Source organism: Teleopsis dalmanni, chromosome 2 (assembly GCF_002237135.1).
Source record: "Teleopsis dalmanni isolate 2A chromosome 2, ASM223713v2, whole genome shotgun sequence".
NCBI classification, from domain to species: domain Eukaryota; kingdom Metazoa; phylum Arthropoda; class Insecta; order Diptera; family Diopsidae; genus Teleopsis; species Teleopsis dalmanni.
The window spans coordinates 241739352-241751928 of NC_051847.1; the positions used below are offsets into that span (position 1 = coordinate 241739352).

General features: G+C 31.4%; 1 protein-coding gene across 1 annotated transcript in view; it reads left to right on the plus strand.

Annotated features, from left to right (window-relative positions):
- Positions 1-12512, plus strand: part of LOC119677150 (zinc finger protein 1-like) — a 30466-nt gene extending 17954 nt beyond the window's left edge. Inside the window, exons 2-3 of the mRNA XM_038088416.1 lie at positions 11368-11537; positions 11626-12512. Coding sequence (XP_037944344.1) covers positions 11368-11537; positions 11626-12495 — 1040 coding nt within the window. The 3' untranslated portion in view covers positions 12496-12512. The remainder of the gene's footprint in view (positions 1-11367; positions 11538-11625) is intronic.
- The last annotated feature ends 65 nt before the right edge of the window (positions 12513-12577 follow it).

The following is a 12577-nucleotide window of genomic DNA, read 5'->3' on the forward strand; positions in this document are numbered from 1 at the left end:
AAAGTGACATTTTTCATAACATTTCATAATTTCTTAAGCTCCTCATAATTTGTATTTTAATATATTTTATTTTGTAAGGTATATATTGTTAGGTTAGATACTGAGTTCTGGATAATCATTTCTTTAAATTTAAGAATTTATAATTTAAAAGCTTAGGCATTTGCTTTTTAACTTCAACTGCAAAATTAATAATTTGCATTTGTTTTCACAACCATTTTTTATTATTACTAACCATTCCTTGCCAATTTATATACAAACATTCAATAAAAATTTAAAGTAAAAAAAATGTTTTTTTGAAACTATATATAGAATGGCAATCAATATTTTTGTAAAAGTACTCCTAAACACTCCTAAACATTAATTAATAGAGTCAGAATGTACATTCCACGGTTGCTTAATTTTTATTAACTTTTGTTCTAACCTTATTCAAAAACAATAATGACCCACATATGCTTCCATATTTAATATTACACTTATCACTCAAATGGTATGAAAAGACCTTTTTGAGTTTCTCAATATGCTCGTAGAACAATAAAGACATAAAGAATTTCATATAAATATTACAGGGACTTCACTGTATCTTTTTACGAATTTAAATAGTTAGTTGAATGTATTATATATCAACAAAATATGGGGCTTTCTTAAATAGTAAATAATTAATTTGTACAAAACTATCTCTGTGAAACCATTTTATTGTTTTTAGATGAGCTAATTCTAAAAATTGTTAAAAAAGTTTCTGATTCTATATATAGTAATCTTACTATTTTCCTAAAATACAATTACTTTGCATTACAATGAATATTTTGCCAAAAACTATGTCATTTAACACCAAGGATAGATCATTCCAAAGTATTTTGATATAAGGTCCACATAATACCTGTTTAGCTTCACTAAAGTGCTATTGATTTGCACTTTTTCAACGCTTTTTAGCGAAAAATGACGGTAGTGATGTAGATACGAGAGATGGCGATAATTAATCATTTACGCAAATTACTCAACATTGATAAGCGAACCCTTCCTGACTCTTCGACAGCCTCAACAGTTTCGCTCGAAATATTACCCGAACATTTCCATTAATTTATCAAATTTTTAATTAAAGAAAAGGTAAAACTAAAAGAATTTCAAGATTAAACTTTACTGCGTGAATTCTATTTGCTAATGAAATAAATTAAATTTTTTAAATTATTTTTCAGAGGAACAATTGACGGTGTTTTTTACTTTTGAAATCTTGCCAATTTGTAGGCAATGATGCGGTTCGATTATGCTTCTAGTGTCTTGAAAAATACGAATGCAGCCATGTAATTCGGAAAGATTTATTCGAGATTTGTAAATATATTGTTTACTCTAATTAATAGACAAGCTTGTAAATACAGTATTTATATTATTTTTGTTTTATAGTTAAAGTGGACATGGAAAAAATTCTTTTATAGACTGGGGCATATTATCAGAAATGATTTATGACGGTTCACGCATTCCTTGAGCAACTTTTTTTCGAAAAATTTGTCTTCAATTAGGTTTGTCTATTGCTTTATTTTTAACAACTATATAATACATATAAATCATACATAAGTATTATATATAAAGTATTATATATAAGATATATTACTACTACTCATGTGGCAACGAACACAGAAATTTATATACTCTATTAGAAGTGTGCAAATGGAGCTAATAATTTGGGAAAAGTAATGCAAATTAATAAAATAAATCAATTAATTAATTAAGTGCTCATGTAGATCATCCAAAACTAAGATCCTGATTTTACACTGGTATTTGTAAAACATATCGAAAAACCATTCCAACCAAGTAATAGTTGCAGCAATTAAACTGATATTATAACGTCTCATATTTCAATTATCGATCATGTGGTTCTATACACTATACCACAAGAAGTCAAAAACTTTATAAAATCTAAAAAAGTAGTACGCTTTGACTTTATTACGATTTATTACAGAAGTTACCTCAGAAAAGCTTGCGCAGATTATTAAAGCTTGCACAGACTTTATGAATAAATATTTCATATATATGTGTTCCCAATCACTGAAAGGTAGCTGGTAAATACAACACAAAAGCCTGACAGAGATTATTACAAGTATTATCAAAAGCATGATTCATTTGATACTTATTACTTAAAAGTCAAACCCAACACCAATACACTAATTTGAATTTAGAAGCAATTACTCAATAATTGATCAACTCTATAGAATTGTTGAGTTAATTGTGATTTTTGGGACTTAATCTAAACTACGACATTGACCATAGTTGAAAAGTACTGCAATCCTATATATTTCTTCTTATTTGATAGATACCGGACAACTAGTACTTTCGTATAAAACCAGACAACTTCGGGTCAGATTTAAAAAATTAATGGCGGAAGCGCCCAAATATAATATTCAATGTGTGTTCTTATTTTTGCTATACCCAATGATATACCAATCACTTTGAACTGAAAAATTGACTCATTTCTAAGGACACGGGATGAAAACCATCCTAAGCAAACTCTACAAAGTACTTAGACAAAAACGTATATATTTAATCACACTAACAGAAACGTTCAAAAAAACGAAATCGAAGGAAACTGAGTTTAAATTCAAACCAATATATTGGCTTATCCATGAAAGTTCAAGTCATTGAAAATTCAATTATTACTTCACCTTCAAGTTCTAAAACCTATTTGGGTGGGCCTACAGAATCTGGAACTAAGGCTGTTATTTCAAAATTAATGTTGGCATTATCGATAACTTCCAAAATTCAATTAAAAAATGTGCAGTGACTGCGCCATAGTATGTACGGAATACTAACCTTCATTTGGGGGCATACTTATAGCAGCTAAATTTGCAATACACGTGAGAACAGATCTGGCAAAAATATAAATATCTGATAGAAATAAAATTGTTTCACAAAATAACTTTGGAATATTTTATTTCTTCTATTATTCTTATGAATATTCTAGTGAGAATGAAGCAAACTGAATAAAATTTATTAAAAATTTAAAATCACTGTATATCAACACAGTTTTTGTAATTTTAGAACTTAAGTCCTGACCACTGTTAAGCCTCGACTTACCTCACATGTTACTCAGTGATGTAGAATGAGAATTCTGTTCCTATATCAGAGCCAACTGTGCTAACCACAAAAGTAGGTTCAGCTAATGTAGAATCTGGTTTGTGTAGTTTCGTAACTCAAACACTTTAACAAAAACAACAACAACAACAACAACAACAGAAACAACAAAAGCACCAGTTAAACCATAAATCAATGTATTTTTCAGATCTTTGCTTCTGAAAGATGGTCACACCGTTATGGGGAACAGTTGCAACATTTGTGTTGCACGTTAATTCCAATTGTACGTGTACTTCTCATCAGCTCGACTGTGGCCACAAAAGGCACAATGTGCAAACTACACTTCCGTGCACTCTTCAGTGTCCAAGCCTTCATTTGCATGTAGGCCGCTGCCATTTCAGCCATTTCAGCCATTGTCGAAAGAATGCGCTGCGTGTGGACTGCCAATGTCCACCTCCTTTTCACCATTTGTGGCTTGATTCAACTCCGCCTGTACGAAGTTCTTTGTACAAATTATTCGACATTTTTCCTATGTTCTTCGCATGCATTCACATTTTATTTCAGCAGAAGTAAATTGTTTGCCAATACTTTTAATTTTTGCACTGTCCCCCCGCTCACAATGGTGTTGCAAAACTCAAAGCATTTTAGAGTGTTGAAGCATATGCAGAAATACTTAAAGCAAATATTTTAAATAAAAATTAAAATGAAAATAAAAATAAAAAATTTTAACTGCAAAAAAGTACAGAAAGAGATTGAAATCATCAAAAATAAAAAATTTGGAATTTTTTATGTTCCAACAAAGCCACACATGACACGATTTGCTGCTGCCGCTGCCGTGCCGTTGCCGTTGCCGTTTCCATTGTCGCTGTAACGTTTCACAGATGCAACCGTAAAGCATCAAAAACAATTTCGAATCCAAAATAAAAGTAAAAAACGTGTACGAAACGCAAGGAGACCAAAGGCTGCCGAAAAAAGGTAGCTAAAGGCTGATTTTTTGCCGTGGTACTGCTACGCGGCCGTCGTTGAAGCGTTTTTTCGTGGATTTTGTATGCCACACAAAATTATTACTTTTGCTCCTTTTTTAGCGAAAAAGTAAATAATATATAAATCGAATAAAATAAAATCAAAACTGCGATTTTTGTGTATTGTGGATTGCGGATTGCACACAAAAGAGAACAACGATTACTAAAATACTTTAAACTTATTGTCTATCCTCCAGTTCAACATGGATTTTTTGTCCCTTTGCCCACAAGCAGCTCAAGCGACTCCAAAAAGATTAACATGTAAAGAGGGCCTTTTGTTTCTATTTTTGTTGTTGTAATTGTTTCGTGGTAGAATTTCCTATAACATTGCATAAATAATTGTTAAAAGCTTAAACAACATCAGCAAAATTAAAATTGATGCGTTTTTTATATTGTCGGAAATAGTTAAAATAATTCGAATAGAAGAACAGGACCGAAATTCTCGGTACCGACGTTAAACAGAGTTTTGCAGAAGTTTGTATTTGGTTTAATAAAATAACTTCTCCGATAACAATTCATCACAACGACTTCTTCTGTGCGCATACTACTTTACCGTACATACGAGTATGAAGTTAAAATTCATGGCTTCTCATCAGTATTCATTAGTAACTGTCTATACCTACATCTAATGACAGGAGCCAGTAGTGCAATATAGTAGTGTAATCTTACTAAATCTACTACTATTTTGTAACTGTTCTATTTGTGGTACGTGGAAATAGAGAAAACCTTCAAGTAAACACTCACATTCTGTTTTCCATATTTTTTAAGTTTTATTACTTGCATGTTTTTCAACTTACTCGAGTTCAGTTTTGCATTTTTGGACTTTATTTCGACATCTCAAGGTAATTCCAGGAGAAAACGAAAAAGATGAGCGAAAAAACATGAACATAAACACTTTCTGGCGACATTAAAAGAAATAAGTACTAAAGCCTCATCGCTCCAAAAACAAAATGTAAAACAAATGCAATGAAACACTAAGGAAACATATTAAAACTGCAGGAGGCTATTAAAATTTCACACTCTCAGAAGCGCAAAATTCCGAGAAGTAAGAAATTAATAGCCAACTTCTTCCAATTGCAAAAGGGCACAAAATTGCATACTTCTCAACACGCATAACGTCATGAATGCAGAATCTAAATTTAGTAATTTTATTAAGGCCAGGCATGCTTGCCAACACATATGCCGACACACTCTCACATCCAACATTCCACACAACGTGTTGCACCTTTGCATATGTGCCAGCCGCTCCAGAAGACTGAAGAATTTTAAGTGTTCTGCGCTACGTTTTTAAGTCCACAACACTAAATTTTCGAATTACGAGATCTAACATAATTCTCATAATTCTGCTGTATTTGCAGTTACTGTGTCGGAGTTTGAACGATACGAGTACATTATTCAAATAGGAATCTTGTTGTTGGTCGAGGCTTCAATTACCTACTACTCTACCTTTTTGTGGCGTAAAGGTGCTCACATGAAGCACTTAAGTGCTGTAACTAAATTTAGAATATTACAAGAGACAAAAGGCAAAAGTATAATTAGTATTTCAAGTAGTAATAGTGTTGAACAGTGGGGGATGATATTTAATCATTCTTATTGTGTTCAATTTGGTTTTCAGTTTTCATGGGAAAGATATTATTTCAGAGCATGTGCTCGTCATATGTGCCTTTTCAGATATTTTCTTACCTAGCTAGGTTTCAAGTGGTGAGAAAAGAGTAAGTAGCAATAGCATATGAGAAATTAATTAAAGTACTTAAAGTATTAAACGAAGTCGAAAAGGTAGAAAGAAAAACATTAAATAGACGAAGAAATCTTTACTCTTTGAATGAAACGGAATGATTTAATAAAGGAAGTATTAATACATAATATAATGTGAATATATATATATATATTTAAATTTATTGTTGTGGAATATCTTCATTTAGATATTAATTATCCTTATTAATTAAATGCAGTTGTAGTATTTCTGATGTAAAAGAGTAATGAGAATACAAAACATTTTTAAAATTAATTATTTATATTTTTATTAAATTAAGTTTACCCAGAATCTCTTTTGGTTCTGAACGTCGGATGAATGTGAATATTATATTTGGTAAAACATAGAGGTTATATGCCCTAGTTTTGTTTTCAGTTAAATAATAGTGCCACTGTTAAGCTTTAAAAATTTTTAGTAAATATGAATAATTTGTCCTTATAAAAATTAAAATTAAAAAATTAATTAAGAAAAGATATTCATTTTGCTATTTCATTTCTCCTGTTATGAAATTACCACTATTAAACTCAATCAGGGAGACCTCTCTGAGCTGATCATTTGGAATACCTACTTAGACGATTTCCAGAATAAGTATATATATATATATATATATATATATATATATATATTATATATATATATACTTATACTTATACTTATATATATATATATATATATATATATATATATATATACTTATTCTGGAAATCGTCTAAGTAGGTATTCCAAATGATCAGCTCAGAGAGGTCTCCCTGATTGAGTTTAATAGTGGTAATTTCATAACAGGAAAAATGAAATAGCAAAATGAATATCTTTTCTTAATTAATTTTTTTTTAATTTTAATTTTTATAAGGACAAATTATTCACATTTACTAAAAATTTTTAAAGCTTAACAGTGGCACTATTATTTAACTGAAAACAAAACTAGGGCATATAACCTCTATATATATATATATATATATAGATATATATATATATATACATATATATGTTATATATTTACTGTTAATATACTTGTAGTTAAATAGAGTTGTGGTGTATAGAGTTCCAATTGACGCGAGAATAAAGAAGTAAGATAAAGTGTACACAAATTAGAAAATACATTTCATTTAGAAAATATTTAATTCTATTAATCTTAAATTTAGTAAAGTAAATTAAATTTCTAGTAAAGTAAAGAACTACCACTCGCAAATGGATTTGGGTTAATTGTGCAATGCTCTGAGGACCGTAAATTTTGTTAATGGTATATTCAATGGTTTCGTGTCTTTACAAATCTTTCTATTTGAAATTGTCCAGTTTTATGGTGGAGATCTGTCCTAAAATCTTCCTATGAGTCAGTTACACAATTCATCTGAGTTTATTATGTTTTCGCTTGGATTGTTCATAAATTATATTTTCATGTGACAAGGCATTTCACTTTTTATCACTGCTGATGTATTTTTTAATGAACTCCATTGATTCTACGCTTTAGTATAATTAAATTTTTATCATTTTTATATATATTTCCATTTAATTTATGATACCCAACAAGTGTGTCATTCTCTCATTTGTTCAATCAATTTGAATTGAAAGCCTACAAATATGTGAATATGTGAATGAGCAAGTCTGAGCCCGTAAATATTTTAATTGATTTTCACGTGAACATGTGAAAGTTTTATAGTTTTTTAGTATTTTATTTATATTTTTAATTAAGAATTGTTAAAATTGAATAATTGACGAACTGTTTTGCAGCAAATCAATAAAAAATTTATTGAATTAATGGCATATTGATTAGAATTTAATAAAGTATGAGTAAAGAATAGTCGGAACGGAAGAGTTCGCTTCTCATTAAATACTTTTATTGGGGGGTATTTTGAGGTAGCAGTGCCATTTGAAAGGAATTATGTATATAAATAAAGGAATCCATTGAAAAGTGACACCTTAACGACCACATTTCGAGCAATAAAACACAACATCTTTCTAAAAAATGTGAAACAATCTGTATTTTATTTATATTTTTGACATTTTAATAAATTTTAATAATTTTTTATTTCATTTTTATTTGCGTTTCTTTTGCCAAAAGAGAAAAATAAACAATCAAAACGATAATTATCACAATATTTAATAAAAAATAATATTTAGATATATTCATATAAAAAAACTATATGCATGAACGTATTATTACCGGATAGTGGAGTAGTAGATAATAGATAGTATATCAATTTGTTTACCTGTATTATAGCATTAGTTTCATTATTTTATTTTTTATAAAATAAACAAATTTAACAAATTTTAATGGCGGGTTGCAACATAAAATTAAATATTTGTAAACTTTAGGAAAGTGGAATTTGCTTCTAATTAATTAAATATAAAATGAAATGCGAAATCCTTTATGATTTATGTGGGCTTTTGCAAGTTTTACTGCTTTTCGTTTCATTTTGATAATAAAATTTTTAATTTATGCCTGCCGCCGTTCTAAGGTGACAATTTATAAATTTTCTAAAGCATAAAATTTTTTACGATCGATTTAATGTATATTTGAAACGTCTTCATCCGTCGGACTGGGCTTTCGAGTTGCAGCAATTAACCTTTCCAATTATAGCCTAAACATATAGTGAATATATGAAAATATGAGATACACGCCAAAACGTATTTTTGAAAGTTTTTAGTTTTTTTTTATAAATTTCTAATTTATGCAAAACTGCCAGAACTGTCACAATAACAGGTGTGCTCGTGTGATGCGGAGGCAGGTGTATGACCACCAGAGACTTGACATCTCCGGCGCTAGCAGCAGCACCACCTTCACGCGCCGATACTTAAATTTGGACCTGTTGGTTTTTCAGTTTTTAAATTAATGCCAATTTTTCAGTTCTTTTCGCTGTCAATCTATGCGACAGCATTTTAGTACCTCGACGACAGACGCACACATTGACAGCCAGTCATAGTTGTCAAATTGCTTTGACATTTCGCTATTCTGTTACAAATTTCTGTGCTTTCGTATGCTAAGCACAAAATTTTTTAATTACTTAAGTGCTTTTTGCTGTAAGCAAACGCCTTAACGCGTTTCTTTATCACTAGAAATCTAAAATTCTGTAAATGCCATAAATCATTTTAATCAAAATTACTCTCAAGACGTCATCAAACGTCATCGAATCCGCCTATCCATCGTATTGTGAGTGGAATTTTGGCCACCAATTCTTGAAGAAATTCAAAACTTATAAAAACCGTTTAATTAATTGCCTTGTACGCCACCACACTTCTACCGAAACTTGATTGATGTTACCCGTATTTGAGACTGTAAGTGTATACTTCACTAAATCCAATTATTTACCCAATAGTCTGTTGTTAGAAATCTACCAATTCACTGAAGAAAGTAAAATCTCTAATTGAATCGTGCAACGAACTTTTATTAATTCGGATTGCATGATATGAAAGTACATACTATCTATATGTGGGGCATGTACAAAACTATATTAAAAGTGCAGAAGTGCAGATACATTCACTACTTGTGTTGCTTCTACACAGTCACTCACATGTGCACTTTTAAATTCCAATTCGTTTCGTTGCTTTGTATGAAACGGCACTGCCAAAGCGAAACAGCAGTTCAATTGGAAACGTAGCACAACTACAAGCGCAGCACTGCCTTAATCACGAATGCCTAAATGTGCCATATTGCAGCACTTTACATAAGTCGCAACAACCTGGCAAGTTACTTGTATTTACATACAGCATAACTGAACACACACAACCACATACTTCGACAGAGATAAGTGCACTGAAACCAGTAAAATATTATTTCACTGAAAGGTATTTTGATCAATAATAAAAACGGCAACAACAATATATGTACATATATATGTATGTATGCATGTATGTGATAATATTTAAAAATATGTGGGGACTTTGACTCGGCTGCGAGTGATGCACTCAATCATCGTGCCCGCATGTACGCCAAATTGTTGCTGTCATTATTGCTTGTTATTGGCTTTATCGTCTGTCTGTTTGCCTGCTCGTATCTGTATATTTGTCGAAAGCGATTAATTGACGTAAATTAAGGTAACGATCAAATGACTCAAAATGCAATAATACAAACAATCCATAGCGCACGTCAGAGGAGAAATAAAGTGAAATGATCACCCCCAGAGAAGTTTATTGTAATGAATATTCAAGAAAAGATACAAAGCTGTTAATTTACATTCACTAAGATTTGCAGAAACGGGCAATTCTCAGTTCTTACATTTCTCAAGCTGCTTACATATATATAAAAAAAATTTTAAGAATTTAAAAAAAATTCCAAATCCTTTGTAAATATTATTAATACCAAGACTATCTGTGAATAATATATTGTTTTTTTCTTCTACGTTTCTTAATGTGATTTTTATTAAAAGTGATATTTACAGTATCTCAACACATAGAATAAGCATTCCACAGCTTCGTAGAAACTGTAGCTCAGCATTGTTCTTCTTAATTAAAATTCATGAGTCGCTTGACTTGAAACGCAGCTTAAGCAAGAAGGTTTCCATTTTACCTCGCCACATTTTCTACATATACACATTCCCCTTGAACCATGAAACGTTGATAAGACAGCAACTCCATTTTGAACCAAAAAAAAACTGTTTTCTGTTTCACTCTTTCTTTCCTCAATTCATTCCTTCTTTGTTGAACGAGAAATAGGCTTCTACTTTGTACTCGAGTTCAAGTTGACTTTTTCTGCAGATGTGTAGATGTGTGGATTTGCTTGTGTGTGGCTTTGAAGAAACCACAGCAATGCATGCGACTGTGTTCGCTGTGTACTTGTGTGGAATAAAGTTATCTGATTGAAGACATATTCTCCGCTTTACGAGCAAATTTAACTAAAATTTTTTTTCCAACCTGTTGCAAAGCAGGAGTGTATGAGGTCATCACTTTAAAAATAGGGATCTAAAACTCATGAAATGAAATTGTAATTAAAAGCAAAATAAAGCCAGTGCAGAAGCTCACATTTAGAGTAAATGGAATGATTTCAGGGAATGATTTCTTCAAAAAAAAAATTTTTATTATCGCGTAATTTGTTAAATCCACAACTTATCTATTTTTGATAAGTCATATATTTTAGCTTTCTTTATATTTTGCGTTATATTATTTTTATCATATATTGATGTTAACATAAGAGTTATATCTTAGTTATCTTATAGTTTTATATATTGAGTGCAAAATATTTATTACTTACACGTAACTTATTTGCCGAAAATTAACTTTCAAAAAATCCATAACATAGGACATAAACTTATGTTTTCGTAGAGGTACATCTTTTTCATTCCGTTAGAAAAAGAGATCATAAAAACTTGAAATTATAGTTACATGATATTGGTTTTATAAATTTTATAAAATTATTTAGGCTACCTTCCTTTTTTTATAAACATTTAGGAATCACCAGAAAACAAGTTTTTACTTATTTTTTTTTTTTAATAATTGTTGACATCCTTTCAACTCTTCTATAAAATATTTAATATTTATTTAAAATGTAATCGAATCAATATTCTTTATATTTAAAGAGCTATTATATCCCCCTAGTTCCTTCATTGGCGTCCACTTTACATCACCATCAAACAAATCCAAAAAGCAGCAGCAGTGCCGATGACGAGAACTCTACCGGACCGTCTGCATCTGTTGGTGCTACATCTCCACACACTGACTATATGATCAAATGTCCACAATGCTCAATTCGTCTAAGTGGTGTCGAGGTAAATATCTTGAACACTTTTTAATCCACAATAAAAGTGATTATATTGTCCACATCATATTCCACATCAAAATAATGTTTCTTTATAGGCATTACGTGATCATATAATCCATGACCATCCACACGATAAACTTAATTATGAGAATTATAGAACTTCACATGTGAATATTGACTCTGATGATAATGAGAGCAGTACCAGCGTAAACACGACGAAAAATAGCAACAATAACAACAATAACAATAACACAATCAAAAACAATAATAGTATTCAAAACAACGATAACGACAGAACATCTCAAAACTCTCCAAGTCTGTCGTCATATTCTAACATGATACCAACAACTTTAGCAACGCCGCCGGTGCATGCATCAACTACTGCTTCATCATTGTCACCATTACCAATACTCTCATCTGCACCTGATCTCAGCGCAACCACACCATACGCAGCACACCACAATCATCACACATCCGCTGCAGCAGCAGCAGCAGCCATGCAACATCATCAACTGCCATCACACTTACCAGCTAATTTGCATCCTGTGCAGTTTATGGCTGCTCTGGCAATGCAAACAGCACAAAATGGTGCGTGTTCAAATGGTGGCTCAGCGTCGTCATCGTCCACCTCGTCGCGGACATCACCAACAAGCCAACTACTAGCACTAGCGAATGGTCAGCACCAACACAATGTGCATCATTTATCTCATAATGCCGGTAACAGTTCCAGTTTATATGACTTAGACGGTGCACGTTCCACCTCGAGCCCCAGTTCTACACTTGGCGATAGCTCAGCGGGACACTATCAATGCATGCAGTGCACGGCGACATTCCAAACTCGCGATCAACTCGAAAAGCACGAACTTCTGCACTCTCCAAACGCGCAGGCGCAATCTCAGGGCGGTGCGAATCAAGTAAGTTCATCTTTTATGAAAAATGAAATAAAACAATTTGAAAATTACTGAAAATTACTACTGCAATGTAAATGACACGTTAAATGAAAATTTCTTTCCTCTTCATTGAGACCGTCACGCATTAGGACCGTTT